The 22,158-nt window shown below is 43.1% G+C and overlaps 1 protein-coding gene across 3 annotated transcripts in view; it reads left to right on the top strand.

Annotated features, from left to right (window-relative positions):
* Positions 1–22,158, top strand: part of TGFBR3 (transforming growth factor beta receptor 3) — a 204,681-nt gene that overhangs the window by 133,164 nt on the left and 49,359 nt on the right. For 2 of the 3 annotated variants that reach the window (XM_027058619.2, XM_027058620.2), the window contains one exon: positions 20,731–20,914. In XM_027058619.2, the coding sequence (XP_026914420.1) occupies positions 20,731–20,914 (184 nt within the window). Of the gene's footprint in view, positions 1–13,438; positions 14,715–20,730; positions 20,915–22,158 lie in introns of those variants that run through there. The other variant, XM_053214422.1, reaches the window with a different exon arrangement.

Here is a 22,158-nt window from a genome sequence, read left to right as displayed (position 1 = left end):
ATATATATATTATAAAATATAATTTATATTTCTAATTATAAATGTGTAGCTTGGCTTGTCCAAGATTAAAAGGAGTTCCTATTTCTCTGGGCTACAGGTCCAGATGAAAAGTGAGGGCTACATATATCATAGTTGTACTGGTCACTTTCTGGATTCTTCATGAACCTACCCCTCAATGGGTTATAATGGAAAGTATCTTACTCCTAGTTATTATTTATTTGCTTTAATTTTAAGATCTATAAGAACTGCGTCTTGGCCATCAGTTTAAAATGCACTAACAGTTAAAAAAGGAGACAGTTTTAGTTAAACAACTTAACATCATCCCTCTTTGGAGTCGATCCCATGTAAGGAGATTGCAGATCAAGTGATGAACCTAAAATTACCAACACAGGGGAGACAGCATTGGGAGAAGCCAAGGATTTACATTCCGGGACACTTGAACTCTACTTTATTATCCAGCAGGCTTTCTTTAGGTAAAATGGTTTTCTCCCATCTGTACATGTCTTCAAGGCCTGGAAAAGCTAGTAGAACATGTGTTGCTCATTCATTTTCTCAGGTCCGTGGAGGAGGTATACAAGCTCTCTCACAAGCCAGGTAGCTCTCCCTGACAGTGTGTGAGGTAAAGAGGGTAAAGGCAAGCTCTTCCCTTACCCTGTGTTGCTGGAAAGGAATTTCAGGGTCTGTGCATCCACTGGAAAGCCATTGCAGCAGAGGGGTCTGCTGCTGGATGACAGACACACCAGGGATGAGGTCTGTTGATCCATGTATAATAGCTAAGAGTTCAAATTTAGAAACAAGACCGTTACATTATTTTACAAACACTTGAGAAGGCCTGTGGGACTTTCAGACACTGGGACTTAGCCGTTTCCATCACTGTCTCCTCCCAGGTTACCCAAAGAGCTCCGAGTTGTGGAGGAGAGAGGCCGTCTCTTGATTCTTTGTCTAAGATGTGTATTAATGTAGTGCCTGCATTACTGTCTTAAAGCTATCTTTACTTTCCAGGTAAAGTTACAGCACTACACAGTTCTGTTTTTTGATTTTTGTCTTAGTTTTTATTTATTTTTTTAAGCAGGGTGGTGAGAAGAGATGAAGCAATGATATCTACTCATCTGTTCAAGATGACGTTTTAATTTAACTTGACATGTCTGCATTTATTATGATGCCCAAATTTAAAAGGGAAACATTTCATAATTAGTTAGTAGGAACTTGTGTTGCTCTGAATGTCTCAGCCACCATGAGAATGACTAAAAATATTATACTTTAATACTGTCTGATGAAGGTGTCTGGCTTTTTTTCTGTCAAATCATTCCAGCCCTCCTTATGATTTCACAGTGCAGGCAAGAAGGAGCGTGTCAGGCAGGGGGAAAATGGGATTGAGTTTCCTCTGCGAATGTAGTTCCTTTATCCGGTTGTTCTGGTTATGTAGGAAACGGAATGAAGGGTGATTATTGTGTCATTGTCAAGCAGTGAGTCTTTGAGTACAAGTCTCACACATGTGTATATGGACGTGCACACGCACATGCATGATGGAGTTGTCACAGCTGTATAGATTTTCTTCTGTAAGGTGTCTGGATGGCCCAGAGAATATTGAGTAGGTTAGAGCTGTCCCTCAGTGCAATTAGAAATAAGAATAATCCTAACCCCTCAGTCTGTCATGTTGAAACTACAAAGAAAAATCTCTTAGAAGGATTTTTATTTTTGCAATTATTTCCACATAGAAGAAGAAGCATAGTTCAGTGGGGCAATAAATATCTGAACTTCCAACCTGAGTTTGCTTAAAAAAAAAAAAATCATGACAATACTAGTTTTTGTTAAGAAACATGATGCAATTTGAATAGACATTTCACCAAAGAAAAAACACAAATGGCTAATAGGCACGTGAAAAGATGTTCAATATCATTAGTCATTAGGAAAATGCAAATTTAAAACCACAATGAGATGCCACTTCACACCCACTAGGATGGGTTTAATAAAAAAGGCAGATAATGACAAGTGTTATTGAGGATTTAGGGAAATTGGAACCCTCATAAATTGCCGACAGTAAAGTAAAATGCTGCTTTGGAAGACAATTGGGCAAAACCTAGGTGTACAGAAAAAAAAATCACCCACAAATGTTCTCAGCAGCATTATTCTTAACAACCAAAAAGTAGTAGAAACAGCCCAAATATCCATCAACTGATGGAGGGGCTAAAAAAAATGTAGATCCAGGGTGCCTGGGTGGCTCAGTCAGTTGAATGTCTGACTTTGGCTCAGGTCGTGATCTCACAGTTTGTGAGTTCAAGCGCCGCATTGTGCATGGAGGCTTCTTGGGATTCTCCCTGTCTCCCTCTGTCTCTGCCCCTCTTGTAGTGGGGAGGGGAAGAGAGAGAATCCCAAACAGGCTCGGTGCTGTCAGTGCAGAGCCTGACATGGGGCTCGATCTCACAAACCGTAAGATTATGACCTGATCCGAAGTCAAGAGTCAAACACTTAACCACCTGAGCCGCCCAGGAGCCCCTAATCTTGTTTTATTCTATTCTAAACCTGAGTGTGCTCTCCTGCAAGGTCTACAGACTCAGAGCCTTGGGACAAGCAGAAAATCTCAAGATGACACATAAAATGTCTAATCCAGGGGCCTTACGCAGCCATTTAATGTCAGGCTTAGTTGCTTTGCATGCTTATAAGGAAGAAAGGCATCTAAGATAAGGAAACCTCGAAAAATAAGCAGCGACTTCTTCCAATCTCACTTGTTCTTGGGATTACTGTGCTGCAACTTACATTTTCCATCCATTGACATTAAAAAAAGAAAGAAATGTGTGTATACATGTATATGTTTGAGTGGAGGTGTGGAGTGGGAGGGGATATTGGTTTCTAAGATAAGGTTTCCAGAGTTAAGAGAGATACAGGATGCCCATTAAGTTTGAATTTCAAATAAACAACAAATACTTTTTTTTTTAGTATGCCCATATGATACTTGGGGCATATTCGTATTAAAAAATTATTCATTGTTTAACCAAAACTCAAATTTAATTAGCTATTCTGTATTTTATCTCACAGCTGTACTCAGAGGTAATTTGGGTTTTTCTTTCTGGTTAACAGCCTGGCCTGGGTACCAGGAGGCCTGAGCACTAAGTGGCTCTGTCACTAACTAGTTCTGTATTATTGGGCAAAATCACTTACTTGGGCCTCAGTTTCCTCATCTCTAAAGTAAGGAGGTGGTAGTAGCCAGTCTCTGAAATTCCTCTCAGCTTTTAAACTCTCTGATTTGTTGATAATATGAATGTTAGATATTATATCCCAATTTAATTGGAAACAGAAAATGGTAATCTGAACATTGCCTCTTCAGCAAATCCAAGTAAATATCAGGGCAGGGCAGTTGGAAAAAAAAAAAAATGAGAGAAACCAAACGCAATGCTATTGGCTTTGGAATAAAAACAAATCAAAATTTAATCCTAATGAAAAATGTAAATTAATACCAGTTACAGGCTTAATATTTAAAATCTAGTTTTGTGTGTCTGAGAAGAAGGGAGGGGTAGGTGAAGAGGCGAGTGTTGCCAAAATCTGGTTTATTCCTTTTACTTGCACTTGCGGGGGATGGGGTGGAAAGGTCTAAATTTTTGGGCCTCTGCCACCAAACCACAGGCAGTTCTCTGGTCCGCACTGCAGTTTGGATGACTGACAAGGCTCAGTGAAAAACAAGTGCTATTTGTTTTCCTGTGCCCAGTATTTAACTGGAAATCAGAAGGCAAAATTTCCAATCAGTTGTTAAATAGCCCCAGATGTGTGCTTAGCTCCACTCTAGGAAGGGACGTGCACAGCCTAAACCACAGTGCATGTCCAGGCCTTCCTTTTCTTAACTCCAAGTGATGTGTAACTGAGAGTTGTAGTATCCAAAAATGCCCTTTGAATAACTCAGGCATTCAAGTTTGGTTGTGAAGGAGGGAACTTAAAAAAAAAAAAAAAAAAAGGAAAATCCCTGTATTCTCCACTATGTTGCATTTAAAAATCTGGAAATGATTTTTTTTTTTTTTTCTAAATTCCTCCTTTCCCTTGCTTGGCACTTCTCCCCACGCTTAGAAAAACATTAGATTAGCATACCTGCTATGACGGTTTCTGTATCCGCTTGTTCATTCATCCAACAACCAGTTTTGAGTGCCTACAGGATGCTGGGGACTGTGCTAGGTATGGAGGGTTCCAGAGAGAAATGGAATGGTCTGCCTGCCCTCCAGGAGCTACCCATTACATAGGAGAGATGGTTAAGAGATTGGGAATTGCAGGGGCGCCTGGGTGGCGCAGTCAGTTAAGCGTCCCACTTCAGCCAGGTCACGATCTCGCGGTCCGTGAGTTCGAGCCCCGCGTCAGGCTCTGGGCTGATGGCTCAGAGCCTGGAGCCTGTTTCCGATTCTGTGTCTCCCTCTCTCTCTGCCCCTCGCCTGTTCATGCTCTGTCTCTCTCTGTCCCAAAAATAAATAAACGTTGAAAAAAAAAATTAAAAAGAAAAGATTGGGAATTGCATTTCAAAGTTTTAAAAATGTTTTTATTTATTTTTGAGAGAGGGAGAGCGTGAGCAGGGGAGGGCAGAGAGAGAGGGAGACACAGAATCTGAAGCAGGCTCCAGGCTCTGAGCTGTCAGCTCAGAGTCCGATGTGGGGCTTGAACCCATGAACCACGAGATCTGACTTGAGCCAAAATTGAACGCTTGATAGATTGAGCCACCCAGACACCCCAGGAGTTGCATTTCAGTGTAAAATGTACCATTGTTGGTACCAGTGTAAAATGTACCATTGTTGGGTGGCTTGGTTAAGCTTCTGACTTCGGCTCAGGTCATGATCTCACAGTTCTTGAGTTCTAGCCCCACGTCGGGCTCTGTGATCACAGTTGAGCCTAGAGCCTGCTTTGGATTCTCCCTCTCTCTGCCCACCCCCTGCTCTGTCTCTCTCTCAAAAAGAAACATTAAAAAAAAAATTAAAAAAAAAAAGAAGTACCATTGTTGGATCCTGAAAATTGGAGAAAATGAGAATTCTCTTCTTCCAAATGCAATGAAGGCAGCTCCCTCTGTGAGGCTGACGGAGGAGCAGTGTGGGTCGGGGTTGCGGACACAAGAATAGGTTTTTGCTCAACCAGGAATGTCACTCCTGTGTACTAGGAGTGTATAGACTAGGGCTCTAGATATACCATTTTGGATTTTCCAGTTAGGCTTTCCCCTAAACAAATTCTCTCTCAAAGACAGATTAAATAACTAAACATTTCAAGATTGGTTCTTCTTCTTTTTAAAAAATGTCTCTTGTGGAATGACTCACTGTGCCCTTTGGGATATTCCGAGTGGTTGTGTACCATGCATTTTTGTTCCAGAGGCTGCTTATCTGTTGGTTTTGTGGCTTGTCCATAAGAGCCCTAATTGTAAGGGGCTTGATCCTCTCATGAACTAGGGTCAGTCAACTACCATATTTCCTAGGAATGAGTTTCTGGCCCATTTGTGGTCAAGAGAGCTCTTCCTAAATGTCACTGTGGCAATTAGAGCATTGGAATGAGTCCAGTTTCAGTTGGTAATCCTGGTCCAGAAAGAGTTTTTTGGAAGACTTCCTAGGATTATCTTAACTTGCTGGGTTAAGGCTTGTGAATGTTGCCAGTGAGTGGCCCCTTGGCCTTGTGAGGTTTGCCTGGGTGTATTCTTCCTGCTTGAGACATCCTGTCCTGGAGGGTTCACGCAAGCGTAGACTTTTCCTGGCTCCACTGGACTTTCTGTGTCATGTCTGTGTGCAGGCCTGGGCTCCAGCTCTGTGAAGGCTTTGCTTTCACTCAACAAATTGAGGTTAAATAAACTCTATTTTACCAAGGAGAGAAGGCAGGTTTCTTCGTGTAGAGTCCCATTCCTTCCTTTAAGGCTTTGCTGTCTAAGGCTACTCTGGCAACCTGATGGATCTGCCCTTCCCAAGCTTTGGGCAATTGTATCAAACATTATATGTCTGGTGCCCTTGGTTAATGTGGTAGGCAGCTTGCAAGGGCTGTTTGGTAGAAAAAGTGAGTGTTTTGTTAAGGGAGGTTGCAGAATATTTTTTCGTGTAATAGGAGGGGGAGAAACTTATCTCCTGGGAGATTCTGGTGAGGTCAGCTTGAAAGCTTGTGGCTGTGCCATGGTCCTCTCACTGCAGACAGTGAGGCCCTTGGTAAGCATTCCCCACAGGTGGCCTGCAGTCCCCATCTCTAATGGGGACTGCATGATGGCCTGACTCCTTCCCGGGAATGGAGTCATTGGACTTATTTGAGGCAGCCCAGCGCCGACACTCTAAACCTCCATCATCCAAACCCCTAGCTTGGAAGTGGATTTCTGCAGAGGAAGGGGTCCCTTTAGCCTTTCTTGTTTCTTTGTCCAAGGTAGAATTTATATCCTGAGAATAGTTTTTGCCCTTGTTTTTTGCCTTTGGTGCTAATACCCTATCCTCAGATGGCCTCTTAATGCCACCAGGCCAGGGAGTCCTCCTTACTCTCCTGCCTTGTCCTGTTTTGGTGGCGAATGACACAACTATGATCTTGGGACCCAGGGTATACCTGAAAGTCAGGTGCTTAGCCATCTGCCACCTCTGCCAAAAGCCCACAAAAGCTCATTTGATCTCTAGCCATTCTGTGTTTATGACATAGTCTGTTCTGGAGATTCTATAGTTTCTGGCTGATACAGGCTGCTGGGTGATGTTCAGAGCTACTGTTTGGAGCCAGCACTGCTCCAGCCCTTGAAAACAGGGTTCATATATCCTTTTCTGGAAGTTCAGACAAGAAGGCTACAGTCCAGGCCTAGTGAGGAATGAATTATGGCCTGTCAACCTTATGATCTGTCAGACAACCCTCGTGGCCCATTGTGAGGCTATGTATACATGTATGTGTACATTTGACAAACACTTAGTGCATGAGCCATGTGCTAGGCACTCTTCCAAGTACTTCACATATATTACCTTATTTAACCTTCATAACAAGCCTGTAAAGTAGGTACAATTATTATCCTCATTTTAACATGAGGAAATCATTTCCACAAAGGGAGATTAAGTTAATTTGTGCCTGATCACACAGCTAGTAAATAAATGGCATCTATAACCCATGTATAGTGCTTAGAATAGTGCCAGGCACATAGTAAGTGCTTGATAAATGTTAGCAATAATAATAATTTTTTAATGATAAGGATTAGTAGTTTGGGTTAGCTTTTTCCCTACTTTCTCCCTTTTATCTCCTATCTTGGACTTTGATCCGGGGTTTGAATGGGAGCAAATTGGTGTAGCCAGGGATATTGGAATTTAATCGTCCACTGTCGTCTGACCCAGGGCTTTCCTTTTGCAGAGGGAAGGTATTTAGGTTGAACGATTTCCCCTGATATCTAGATGCAGGACATTGCCCTGATCACAACCAACTACATATAACAATAGTTTTCCTAGATACCGTGTGAAGCTTTTGAACTAGTGTCAGCCATTGCCCTCCCGCTGACTGGAGGTTAGTCACTGAGGCTGCCACCTTAAAAATAGCATTCCAAAAGCGATTAACCCCCCCTCAACCCTCTGGTGTTTTGAGCTGTTTTTTTCTCCAGTTGTTTTCCCCTTTGCTTAGAGCCCCTGCCATCATCCCTCAGTCACAGATAGTGCAAAGAAGGTAGCTGGATGGCCTTCTGAGGGACGTACATAATCTAAGTGCCCCTTACTTTTCAGAAAGGTAAATGGAGACCTCACTGGGGACAGTCACACCACTTGATTCAAGGGTGTGACTTTGATGTCCTCTGTAACCCTGGTCTCCAGCCTGGAACCACTAATGACTGTCCCAGCGACAAGGGCTTCAGAATTGAACCTGAAGAGCCAAATCAGGGTATCGCTCACCAGATCCAGTGAGGAGCTGGCGTGAAATTGCCTCTCTGGTTTCATTTCAGCAGAGTGTGTCGTGAATGGCTTGCTACAGTACTGGGATCTAGGTGATGCCAGTATTTCAGTTGGGTGTGGGTGTTAAAATTGCTTCTTGATCCTTTTTCCAACAACATTGTCCCCCAGGCTCCTCTGGTTAGCTTGTCTCTGAATAAGCTTTACCAGAATACCCTGCATAGCCCTCTGTCTTTCACCCTCTAGGATCATTTATTTCTTCATCCGGGGTGGCCTGGAAAATGGAGGTAAGTGTAGAAACATGGCCTGCCTTTGGTTGAGAGCTAATGTTAGGAAGGTCAAGAGGGCTCCAGCCATTCTTGGGGCTGAAGGCCCTACCTCCATCATGCACCCCTGAAGGAAATATCCTTTAGAACCTTTTTTTCCTAAACTGTTCTTAGGTCTGGGGTTGCTAGGCCAGAATATGCAGCTCCATTTCTCTTCAAGCCTTCATCAGCCATTCACAGAAGCTGTAATAGTCAGTGGTTATCCAAAGAAAGAGAACCAGTAGGGGATATATATAAAGAGATTTCTTGCAAGGAATTGGTTTATGCCGTGTGGAGACAGACAAGGCATGGCAGAAATCTGCAGATTGGTGATCAGGAAGGAGGGCTGGAACTCTCCAGCCTGAGTGGAAGCTGCTGTCCACAGGTGGGATTTCTTCTCAGGGAAGCCTCAGCCCTGCTCTTGAATCCTTCAACTGATTGAATCAGGCCCACCCAGATTATCTAAGATAATTGCCCTTATTTATTTATCTGATTATGGCTGTGAATCACACCTACAAAATACCTTCACAGCAACATCTAGATTAGAGTTTGATTGAATAATAGGATATAATAGGAATAATAATAGCCAAGCCAAATTGACATATAAAACTGACCATCACAGGGAGCATTTATATCTTAAATTTATACACCCTGATAATTCTTGCCAACCTAGGTCTACCAGAGTTTCTCTTCAAATGATTTCAGATCCTTTGGCAGCTTTTGTTGTTTACTATACCCAATCTTTCTTCTTCCCAACAAGTAATTACTTTGTTCCCATAACAGTCATCACTATTTCTGTCTGCCCCTTCCATTTCCATTTTCTCTCCCCTACTTTTTCCAGCTGAACTCCTTAGACTGCTGGGGAAGGGGGAGAAAGAGAAGGAAATAACCAAACGGAACGGGGGAATCTCTATGCAAACATCAGGAAAGGACATAGTCCCCTGCTTTGCCTTACTGCTTTCCCTTTTCACTCTCTTAAAAGCCTGGATTTGTATTGCATAGTTTTTGGAGTCTAATAGACATTTTAATTCTGCACTTGTCCCTTGCTAAAGCTATGCAGTCTGGGGCTTTATGTAACCTCTCAGAGCACTAGTATCTTCAGTTGTCCCATGTGAAGATTCAGAATCTATGAAACGTTCACTTAGTAAGTGATCAGTAAGAACCTTCATGGCTATTCTCTCCCAGTGTTCTGTTGATAGGAGGCTAAGGTGGGGCTCTGTCTACCCAGATCTACTGATTTCTTGAGTTCAGTAGTTGACCACTCCACGGTAGTGGAGTAGAAACAGCTCTCTAATGGGAAAGAAAGCCTCTGGTTCTGTTGTCAGCCTGCTTTCTACCAGCTGTGTGCCTCGGGCCGATCCTGTAGCTTCTCTGAGCGTTAATTTCCTTGTCTGTAAAATAGAACTTAGGTTATCTATTTGATGAAGAGGAACGCTATAAAGAGAATTCTAGGAACCTATTAGGAGCCAAGCACTTACAAAGTTCAATTTGTGCTCTTGAACCTGGGTTGGCAGATTGGATATAACTTAAGAGAAAAATAAAAGAATCTTCCCTAGCTAGGGATTCCCAGAAGCATGTTTGGAGGGCAAAAACAGATAGAGGATCATGGCAAGTGATGATAATGATGTCAACATTTTGTTTTTTCCTGGAAAAATACCCTTTAGATGGTAAGTACGCTTTAAATTTTGAATCACGCTCATCCTAAAATCCTGCTAACACTGGCAGATGAGAAAGGTAAGTTTAGGAATCTGGAGAGCTCATTTTGTAAGACCATCAAGGGTCCCTCTGTGACCTGGGACTCTACTTTGGAAAACTCTACATTGTAAAGCAGCTCATGCTTCATTAATTTGGTAACCTGTGTGGACTGAGTCTGTCTTTCAGATGCAGTGACATATTTTGCTATCGTTTCTGTAACATTTCCACGGGAGATTAGAGGATTGCTTTTGTAGGGGCTTACATTCAAGTTTGTGCGTGTTTATAGTGAGAGGGCTGCATCTCAGAGCTTTGTTCTTGGCATGTGTAAACATGTTGGGTGTTAAGAACAGAGGGCTGTTTCAATCCTTTAGTTCTCTATATTCCATTTCAGCAAAAATAAAAATTAAAAGCAGAGGGTGACCATCATGAATGTTTTGAGAAAAAGTGTTGAATATTAGTTTTAAGTCATTTTAAAGGAAGAAGGTAATCTGGTTTTAGATACAAAATTAAAATCACCCAAGATTTTTAAATGGTTGCATGGATTTGTGTTTCTTGAATGCACGATTGGCAGATGCCATAATCACATGGCTCATGAATATGTAGCATTACAAATTAAGACTGTAGGTTCATGGGCATGGAAGTTATTATTTCTTTAAAACAAACTTAAAAAGCATTGAGTCATGATATATGGTTAATAGAAAACATGTTTCAGATCATATTTCACCTCACGTGGCTTTGGAGGAAATAGGCAAGCACAGCCCTCCCAGGAATTGGGTAGGAAAAACGTGTGATTTTCCGCTTTCAGAATGTAGGGTTTAGTCCTCATTTGGGAGGTAAATATTTCAGTACTGTTCCAGTACTTTATGTTAGTTTGTTTTTACTGGATGGACTTTGTGCACAAAATACACCAAAGCATCATCTCAATGCCTTTCTGTGTGGGCACTGTTAGATGAATTCTAGGACCCATCTGCCATCAATACTATTGATATAAAAACCTAAATTCAAGAGAAATGCCTATTCTACTTTACGTCTTTTTTCCCTCTAGAATGGAAGGAACTAGCAAATACTTGACACCAAAGGTGTTTTGGAAATGTCGATGTGTTTTTCTTTGCTTTTTTTGTTTTCCTTGTTATGCTCTATTTTCCCAGTCAGGCAACTCCAAAAAGAGATTTGTCTGCACAGGAGTCAGGGAAAAGGAATAGGAATGGTAAAAGTTACGGACAGGGCAAGATAGAAGAGGGAGAGGAGCTGATCCTGATTGTCCACACGCTGCACTTTCATCAATGCCAAAGTCATGTAAATGTGTGAAGCTGGGTGTGTGAGCAGAGCAGCCCCACGGAGCTTTGTAACCTGAATAGCAGGCGCTCACCAGCCACAGCTCAAGCTCCAAATGGACCACAGCTGAGCTATACGGCGTGTGTATGTGATTCCTGGAACAGATTTTCCGCTGCGATGTCAGCAGGCTTTTCTTCATCTTTGGGGAGCTGTGTCTCCTCTGATTTCACAAGGCCCATTTCTTTCTTTTCAGATGTGCAAGAAGATGACTCTATCCATGACTTGGCTTTACTCTCTCGTCTTGTTTTTTTTTTTTTTTTTCTTTTTTCTACCACTGCAGAGGAGAAGATTCATACTTGATCACCATGCTGCAATCCTGTTCCTGTTTGCTTCACAAAGATTATTTGAAATTTAAATAATATTTGTATCTATGGCCTACAGCAATGATCCTCAGCTATGCATTGGAATCATGGGGTGGTGGGAGGAAAGTTATAATGCAGTTTCCTGGACCCCACATTCCCACCCATCCTGGAATCTCCAGGATGATTATACTGGTCTAAGGATCACACTTTGTGAAGCATTGGATTTGAGATGGCTTCTTGACATTAATTTATGTTCTGAGACCAGATCAAGAAGCAGATGGATAGATGGATATTATCAGTGTTTCCTTACAATCATATTGGAGGAGGTCCTGGAGTAATACTGTCCAATAGAAATAAAATGTGAACCACAGAGGGAATTTAAAATCTTTTGTTAGTACATTTATTTATTTATTTATTTAAAAAAATTTTTTTTCAACGTTTTTTTATTTATTTTTGGGACAGAGAGAGACAGAGCATGAACGGGGGAGGGGCAGAGAGAGAGGGAGACACAGAATCGGAAGCAGGCTCCAGGCTCTGAGCCATCAGCCCAGAGCCTGACGCGGGGCTCGAACTCCCAGACCGCGAGATCGTGACCTGGCTGAAGTCGGACGCTTAACCGACTGCGCCACCCAGGTGCCCCTATTAGTACATTTAAAAGGGAAAGGAAAGGCACCTGGATGGCTCAGTCACTTAAGTGTCTGACTCTTGATTTCAGCTCAGGTCATGATCTCAGGTTCGTGAGATCGAGCCCCAAGTCTGGCTGTACACTGGCAGCATGGAGCCCGCTTGGGATTCTCTCTCTCTCCGTGTGTGTCTCTCTCTCTCTCTCTCTCTCTCTCTCTCTCTCTCTCTCTGCCCCTCCCCCCACACATGCTCATTCTCTCCCCCTCTCTCTTACTCCCTCTGTCTCTCCCTTTCAAATAAATAAACATAAAAATATATTGTTAAAAAGTAAGGGAAATAAGTGAAATTATTTGTAATGGCATATGTAATTTAACACAGTATATCTACATAATAGCATTTAACATAATCAATAAAAAATTGTTGAGGTTTCTTTAATCTTGTACTATATGACACAGTACAAAATCTAGTATGTATTTTACAGTTGCAACACAGGTCAGTTTATTTAGCAATATTTCAAGTGTTCAATGGAGTGTGGCTACTGTATTGGACAGCTATAGAGCAGGTACAGGGTGCTCTGAGCCATTGGCAGACACGTGACTGATCGAAGTGCTCGTTCTCATTTCTCCACTACTTCCGTATGTGAATGACCTCAGAGTCCTTCTTAGCACAGAACTTTAGGCAGGTACTACCAGTTGATTGGACCTCAAGATTCATTCATTCACTAAATACTTCTTGAATATCTTTTCTAAATACAGCACTATTTTAGGTGCATCAGGTATACCCATGAACAAAGCAAAGATCCCAGCCTCTGAAGGAGCTTACATTCTGGTAGGAGGAGATGGACAATAAACATAATAAATAAGTAAATTATATGGTAGTTTAGAAGGTGACTTTCCAAGAACATGGAAAGCAGGTTTGGGGGTATATCAGGATTGCTAGAGTGGGGGCTGCTGGGTGGTTGGATTGTAATTTTTAATTGGCCCCATGAGAAGATAACATGTGACTGGGTGAGGAGAAACTTCAGATGAGACTTCTTTTTTTTTTTTAATGTTTATTTATTTTTATGAGACAGAGCATGAGTAGGGGAGGAACAGAAAGAGAGGGAGACATAGAATCCAAAGCAGGCTCCAGGCTCTGAGCTGTCAGCATAGAGCCCAATGCGGGGCTTGAACTCACAAACCACGAGTCATGACCTTAGCCGAAGTCAGATGCTTAACCAACTGAGCCACCCAGGTGCCCCTAGATGGGACTTCCTTATCAGGACTGTTCATCAGGGAACATTCTTCCTAAGGTGAGGGCAGTGGGGAGGGGATAGAGGAAGGGGAGGGGAAGGGCATAGGATGAGTGAATCCTTATAGTATGGTACTATCTTCTCTCTCCCCCCTCACCGAAGACCAAACTAACTCGGGGGAGGCCCACAGGGGTACTGTGATGCAACCACCAGGCCTCTGAGTCAGCTGATGTGCTGAGTTAAGTGCTAAAACAGAGAGCCTCAGTTCCAGGAAAATGGTGACTGCACCCATCAGCCAGGATTTGTTCACCTCACTAGAACTTGGGAGATAAATCTTGAGGCTTCCATGGATCTGCTTAGGACTTTAAGAGTTAAAGTTTAAATGCAGGTGTGGAAACAAAAAGGGCTGGTTGCCTCTTTGCTTTTTTCTTGCTCTTTTGGACAAGGTTGTTGAATCTGATCCAGAAAAAATAATAAACTTGGCTCTCGTTGCCTAGCCGTAAGTTCTTGTAATAAAACTCCCAGCACTGGCAGATAGAGTAATGTTCTGCTCTTTAAAAAAAAATATGGTAGCATAACCAGAATCTACAATACAAATGTCGTGCATGGTTTAAGTAGGGAAGAGCATTCAGGAGGTGGCTCAGTGTGCATCTCAGTAGCCTGGGGTTTGTTGGGCAGTAAAGTGCTTCACGTTTGCCCCTTCTTGCCAAGGATCGGGATTCTTAAAGCTCTATGCTCCGTTCATTCCCACAGGGAGATGTTTGTCATGTCAGGGAATGTCAGAGGATTGGGTTTTAATTAGCAAGCAGGAGGAAAGTTCGCTGAATTCAAGGGAGGACATGGAATGATGTAAGAATTTGTTTTTAGGTGGAGGTATTGGGTGAAAAGGCAAATCATGGGCTTTAAATGTTGGCTGAAAGAGCATTTCCACAGGCAGTGAGAGAAGTAAGGAGTTTGGGTTACAGGAATGAAGAAACTATGGCATATCCTTTCCTGTAAGTAACAGAACCGATTCTCATTCAGCAAGCAATTATGGAGTCCCTGCTTTGTGCCAAGCTCCATGCCACGCAAGCCCCGGAGATTTAGAATGAGCAAGGTGCTTGATTGACCCTTGAGCTGTTTTTCTTTATCAGTTTTGCTGATAAAGAGTCACATTTCATGTGAGAGAGGGGCTCGACTAGAGGTCTGACAAGGCACCTGTGCGCTGCTCCACCCTGAAGACAGAAGGGGAGTCTGGGAGGCTTCACAGAGAAGGTGGTTCTGTGGAAGTTCAAGGAGAGTTACCAGATGAGGAAGGCTGGAAAGAGCAGTCCAGGTGGGAGGGACCTGGATGTAACAAGACTCAGGAGCCTCAAGTAGCAGGATGTGTTCTGACACCAAGCGATTCCATATGGTGAGTACACGGGGGAGTGGTAGCCAGTGGGGCAGGCAGAGGCCCTTTCTGGTCATATGCCATTTAAGATGCTTAGATACTGTCCTGCATCGTCATGAGTTTACTCTTTAGAAAGATCTCCCAGCAACAGGGTGGAGGAGTGATGGAAGGAGACCAGATTGGAAGATAGGGGGTTACTCTAGTGGTTGAGATGCAGGTGTCTTGAGATACAGGGCCAGAAATGGGGTGGCGGCATGGCAAGAACCCACCAATAAGGTGGAGTAAAAGAAAATACCTGCCATTTTATCCAAATATAAAATCCTTGCTCTTAACATTTTTTAAAACATTTCCATATTCACTCATAGTTATTTTCCTTGAAGTGGTGATTGTAGCCCCTCCTTGTATTAGAAAAATATTGTTTTTTGCTCTTCTCTTTATGTCTGTGTTCTTCCACAGACTGTAACCCAATCCAGACTCAAATAAGGATACCATACCATGAAGATCAGGTAGGAGACTAGAGTGCCAGATGGTAGGGGGGATGACAGTGATAGATCATGTGTTTATTTCAGCAGGGTTCTTAACAGGTTCTAGCATGATGCCCTTACAGACCAGGTGAGGACAGTTCTATGGGGTTACTTTGTAGTTGATGAACAACCTGGGACCCCAGCATGTGCTGTTTAGCATCTTTGGGTCAGCATGGGAGTATAACCTGTAAGTCACAGACCTTAGCCTGGTCTTATTCCACTGCTCAAGTATTTAGATGAATGTATAGAAGGCACCCATGTGCAATTCAGTGATATTGACAGCTAACAGAATAAGGATTTTCTTAAATGTGTGTTTATTTATTTTGAGAGAGAAAGAGAGTGCAAGCATGAGCGGGGAAGGGACAGAGAGAGGGAAAGCGAGGACCCCAAGCAGGCTCCATGCTCAGCACAGAGCCTGATGTGTCACCTGATCCCACCACCGTGAGGTCATGACCTGAGCCGAAATCAAGAGTCAGACGCTTAACCAACTGAGCCACCCAGGCGCCCCCAGAATAAGGATTTTTATGTGTCCGACACAGATTTGAAATATGGGTCTAAGGAATAAATATAAGACTTTGTGTTTCTATGAAAGAATTACTGCTATAAGGGAAGGATGGAAAGAGCCTCAACCTGGTAAAATGAGCCCTGGGGATTTAGGTGCCACCATCTCCACCACCACCTCCCCGGCGTGAGATGCTGCTCTTTCTCCCTGAGGTTATTGCAGAAGCCTACTATTGGTCTCCTGCTCTTGCCGCTCTTCAATCTAGACTGGCCACAGCAGCCAGAGGTAAAAATTTTTTAGATGTTTTCGTGAACTTTCAGTGGTGTCCCATCTCACCTGGACTAAACACCATAGTCCTTAGTGGCAGTCTGCAAGGTCAGATTGGACCTTCTCGGCTCTCTGACCTTTCTGACCTCTCTGACCTTTTCATCTACCTGTCCCTCCCGGTGCTCCAGCCACACCGGCCCCGCCTCTCTCCCTTCCGCTTGCCAGACCTTTACATGCGCTGCTGTTTCAACCACAGATGCTTTTCCTTCTGACCTCCGCAGGGCTTTATGCTGTGACTTTCTCAGCTGGACTTTCCCCATGACATTTAAGCCTTCCCTTCTCTCACTTTATTTTGCTCCATAGCGCCTCTTGGGATACTACATATTTCGCTTATTTATTGTGCTCCTCTGGCTTCCTTAACAGACTGTAAGCTCCACAAGGCCGGGGAGTTTCATCTGTCACCTTTCTGTGCGATTACCCCAGCACCTCCAACACAGTGCCCGGCACAGATGAGGGAGGTGCTCAAGAAAAATTTGGCAGGTGTATGTTTGAAATATAAATTAATGAATATGAGATAACAGCAGAGTTCAGCTGATAGAAAACCTAATGTGATTCTGGGCTGCATGCAGTGTCCACATATATGTAGAAAAAGATTTATTGTAAGGAATTGGCTCCTGTGATTATGGAGGCTGGCAAGTCCAGAATCTGCAAAGTCCATGCCCCGATTTGAATCTGAAGGCCAACAGGCTGCTGTAGAACCTGGAAGAGCTTATTCCAGGGGTGGGGTCAGGCCTTCAACTGATTGGATGAAGCCCACACACCTTAGGAAGGGCAGTCTGTTTAACTTAGTGTACTGATTTAAATGTTAATCTCATCCACAAACACCCTCACAGAAATACTCAGAATTATGTTTGACCAAATTACTGGGCACCCTATAGCCCAGGCAAGTTGGCACATAATTAACCATTACGGTGCATTTGTCAGACCACACCCCAAACCCCAAGTCTTGTCCTGAGCGCCACATTTCAGGGACTATGCTGTTGAAGAACTGATAACCACAGTATCTGAGGAGGAGGTGAGGGGGCTGGAAATAGTGCTCTGAAGAAGTAGAGTCAGGATTGGAGTCAACTGACATCTTCAGATGATTGAAGGGCTTATCTCGTGGAGGAAGGAGGAAGGAATTCTTCCTCTGGAAGGCATAGCTCAGACACATGGGTAGAAGGCAAATCTTACAGATAGAACAGAAATCTGCCTCGGGAGCTGATGAGGTCTTCTTTCTGGCACGGTTAGCACAGAGGCTCACTATGACCAGGAGTCTGAAGTCTCCTGTTTGGTCTTCCTCCCGTGCCGATCCTCTGACCTTGTGTGTGCCATTTAGCTTCTCTGAGGTTTCTTCCTCTCCACTGTGGAAATCCTAGTAACCTAGCTCATAGGTCATCCTGAGGATCAGATGGAAATAACAACACCTTCTAAAACTCGGTGGGGGTTGGGGCCGACTTTTGTCGGCGTGCAACTTTGTCAGAGCCAGGAGAACTGGTGATCAGGAGGAGTGCTGACTAACCCCGTGCCGCAGCAGAAAATTTCCACTGACCTGCAGTCAGGGACATTTCACTGCCTCTGGCAGCTTGGCTTTCTTCTTATTGGAATGTGCCTGAGGAGCGGCAGTTAACTCCTTTTCCAAATTCCTCAGCTGTGAGTGGATGAACCTTGCTGCTGGCCCCCGGAGAAGACAGACTGGAGCAGGGTTGGTGGTACATGGAGGGATCAGCCAGGAGTTGCCCCTTCTTGAAGAATCAGCCATGCCCTAGTATCGCTTTTCTGTTACTTTCGGATGCATTTGGGAGTTGCTCCTTATTTCTCTCTTACACTGTATACCCCACCTTCTACTCCGAAGAAATGTACTCTAGGTACATGGTGTTTAAAACTCAAGTGCTTTATTTTATGACTGTAACATGAATGAGGACAAAAGGAGCGGAACATCCAGGGATACTTGCCGAAACATTCAGAACTGTGCTGGCAGAGGGACAAAGGCCTTTGCACTGTTGTGGGTTTTTTGGTGACAGGCTTGATAAAAATGACTTTTTAGCACAAGTGGTTTTCAGTGAAAAGAAGATTTTACTACAGTGCCTCAGTCATAAAAATCAGATAAACACTGAAGTTCAGTGTTGGTGAGTAGCTAAGTCTCAGGGTTTATACATATGTTGGCATGGTTATTGTTTGGCAGGTAAATGGTTCAGGAACTTTTTCTTCTGCGGGCATTGTTCAAAACAAGGTTAAAACTGGACAGTCCCCACTGATTTTGTTTATATGTAACTGGCATCAGGACATATTTTGCAAATGTCATTAGCGTTCTTCGCAGCACTTCGTGGTACCTGATACATAGTAGGTGTGCATGAGGTGGTAACTATTGTTAGAGGCCATGGTTTATGTCCACCTTAGTAATGATTAGTTTTGGGCTTCCTAAACCAGGAAGCTTCTCTTACTCTTTATTAAGTACCTAACGGCCCAAATTCTAGCATAGAGATGACTGTCAACTTGAGGATTCAATCTGGGGATCCAGTAGACGTTTGAATGTTAGCAACATTCAGTCAGACCAGGATCTCTCAGGCGCAGTACTGTCGACATTTTGGGTCATCTTTGTCACGGGGGCTGCCCCCCGTGATACGTTTAGCAGTATCCCTGGCCTCTTTGCCAGATGCCAGTAGCTCTTCCCTCCCACTTGTGACAATCAAAAATATTTCCAGATGTTGCCGAAAGTCCTCTGGGGAACAGAATCACCCCAGTGAAGAACCACTGGTAGAGAGGAAGCTGCAAGGTGCCCACGCTGCCCCTGACCCATAATAGTGCTTTTAAAATTACGGATCACTCAGTTCCAATTAAGGAAGGGCTTCTCAACCAGGGCTGACCTTTGAAATCACTCAGGGAGCTTTAAAATGATCTGAGGTCTGGGTCCCAGCCCAAAGGTTCTCATTGGTCTTGGGTGTGGCCTGGACCTCATAATAGTTAGAAGCTCTTAGATGCTTCTGCTTTTCAGCCAAGAGTGAGACCACAGCATTAGTAGGTCATGGAATCAATTTGGCGAAGAACGTCTTTGCTAGCATTTAAATATACACAGTAGTGCCTGCTGATCTGAAAGTTTTGCTTTCCATGGTTTTAGTTACTGTTGATCAGTCACAGTCTGGACGCAGATGCTCCTCTTCTGATGATTTGTCAGAAGGTCCGTAGTAGCCTAACACTGTCGCTTCATCTGCTCACGTAGGCATTTTATCATCTGACATTGCAAGAGGAAAGGTGAATACAGTACAGTAAAATGTTTTGAGAAAGGGAGGCCACATTTATTTACAACATATTGTTTTAATTGCTCTATTTTATTACTAGCTATTATTGTTAATCTCTTACTGTGCCTAATTGATAAATTAAACTTTACAATAGGTAGTTATGTATAGGAAAAAACATGGTGTACATAGGGTTCACTGCTGTCTGTGGTTTCAGGCATCCGCTGGGGGTCTTGGGAGATATGCCTCAAAGATAAGGGGGGACTACTGTACCTGTGTATAATTGAATAGAAAATAACAGTGCCTAGCACATAGTTGGGGTACGTACTATGTTGTTTGTGCATTAAGGTTGCAAACATCGCTGTAAGCAATAGAACCCTAAGCAAAACCCCTGCCCTCAGCCTGCTTTTAGTCTGGTTATTTGTAACCCCCTTCGGAAACTCCTTTGCTCTTTGTTAATGAGAAATAGTTAATGTGAAATTTAATACATTTATAGCAGTGTGGCTTGGGAATTTGTGAACCTTGTTGCTGACAGTTTGAGGTTTCACCTGACATTCATAAAATCAGTTACTTTTATAAATGCTAGCCAATTAAGATGACATGTGCATATTTTCACCAGCAACTAAATTTGATTGCAGTGCAGCAGCAAGATGATATTTTTCCTCCTTTGTATGTGTTAATTATATATACCATGATGTGCTAGGTCAGCGATTGTCTAGATGCATCCAGCAGGAATGTGGTGCTTGCATAAATCATCCTGAAAGTTTTATTAGGATCAGTCTAACAGCCTCTTGACTTCATTATCTGTGGGTGTTTGGGGGTCTCACAAAATAAACTGTAACATACATTTATCTCCCTTCTAGGCAGCAGTGCGACGTCGTAGAAGACTGACAGCCTCCAGCCATTCTCTTTATCTCATTGCCCAGGACAACACAAACCAGTGTCTCTGGGATGGTGGCTGTCAGTAGAGGCTGCAGTTATGGAAGACCTGGACATCAGGTTTACTTGCTAACTGGACTTTGGATTGCTTGCCCTGATCTTGAAGCCCATGACAAGCCCGTGATCACACTCCCTAGTTTCCGCTAGGCTAGAAACTCTTTACTTGAAAGGCTGGACTTCAACTGAGATATCAGGAAAAATAGCAATGATCATTCTTGTGATAACTCACAATGCACTCTGCAGTCTCTTATCACAGAGTTCTTTACAAATTCTAATGGCACAATCCTGCGTCACTGGTTTCTAAAAAATACCAGTGGTTCTTTGCGTCACTGCTAGCTTTGTTGTTTCCTGGGAGAAGTAGCCTTGGGACTGTTTCTTGAATCAGCTGCTGAAAAAAGACCCACCTGTATAACAAAGAGAAGAGGTTGGATTGACAAATACCCATTGTCTGATAAGTGCTTTCTCTAATTATGATTCAGCTCCAGGTGACTGTACCATATTAAACATGTACATTGTTCTATTTCCTCTAGGTGTCTCAGGGTTCCATGGTCCAGTTTTCATCAGGAAACTTCTCCTTGTCAGCAAAAACAGAAGAAAAGAGATTCCCTTATAGAAACGACCGTCTGCTAAGTTGGGCTCGAAAGGAGTACGGAGCAGTCACTTCATTCACTGAACTCAAGATAGCAAGAAACATTTACGTTAAAGTGGGGGAAGGTAAATTTTACGTGGTTTCAGTTAATGACTGATTTATGACAGTCACTTGTTTTCTTTTCACAGACCAGGTGGTTAGGGCAAGGAATCCTAGAATTACAGAATGTTGTAGCTGGCAGGGATCTGAGAGATCACCAGGCCTGCTCCCCTCACATTCCTTCCTTCCCTTTTTTTTTTTCTTTTTTCCCTGAGGAAACAGGCCTGGTAATGGCCAAGCAGGATGTTGGGAGTAGCATGGTTGAGAGAGGAGAGGAGGCTGTGGTGCAGGGTTTAGAAGACGTCCACACACAGAAATCGGAAGTGAATGAAGGGTGAGAATCCGAAGTAAAGGAAAGGAGGTGATCGCTAATGGAATAGAGGAGGAGTTGGCCGGCTGAGCCAACAGTTAGGGCTTCCTCTTACCTGTTGATCTGCAAACATTTGAAGCCAGTGTTGGTTTATGGTCTTGAGACGTGGGTTAAATTTTGGACAATAGCAGCAGAAAAGTGCTTAAATATATTTTTAATACTAATGCCCATTACAAGGACAAATTATTGGAGAAAGGAACTGTGGCCTTGATAAGAGATTTGCCCGTTTTAATTTCCTTGCCTTGCAGAGGGATATAAATATCTGGTAACTCAGTTTGAAAGCACATTTTAAAAAATAACTTCTTTCATCATTATTTTTAGTTGTATATATTTGGAGACCCCATTAGTTACTAGAAATAACAACTCTTGTGAATGAGTCCTTGTTATAGTCAGGTGAGTATGTGAAAACTGCATTTCAGGTCTTCAGCGTCCATCTGCTTTCTGTTGAACTCGACAGCACTTGTCACCTCTTTCACAGACAGCATGGCAGCACAGCCTTGCTCGTTGAATGCTTGTTTCCAGCCCATTCTTAAACCTGGGCTGTTTGACAGTTGCAGGAAAGGTGGACTCTGATGTTGGAGTATGTGCTAAGTGCAAAGGCCACATCAGGTGCTTTCTTTTCGCAGGTACCCCACTTAACCTCACCAGTAATCCTACGAGGAAACCATTACTTCCACCCTTTTACAGAGGGGTTAGTGGTGGGTTAAGCTAGCTTGCTCAATTCCGCATTATTAGTAAGTGGTGAAGTCAGAATTCAAACCCAGGTTTCCTGACTCTCGAGTCTAATGCTTGTTTCCTGATGCTGTATTTTAAGTCTTAGCTAAGTAGGCACAACCTGATAATACAAGTAGGCCACCTGCATGGAAAGACTTGTTTAGCAGAGTAGAGAGAAGAATTTTA

This window comes from Acinonyx jubatus, chromosome C1, assembly GCF_027475565.1.
Source record: "Acinonyx jubatus isolate Ajub_Pintada_27869175 chromosome C1, VMU_Ajub_asm_v1.0, whole genome shotgun sequence".
Lineage (NCBI taxonomy): Eukaryota > Metazoa > Chordata > Mammalia > Carnivora > Felidae > Acinonyx > Acinonyx jubatus.
Note: the sequence above shows the minus strand (reverse complement) of the source record. Positions and strands in the feature narration are given on the sequence as shown.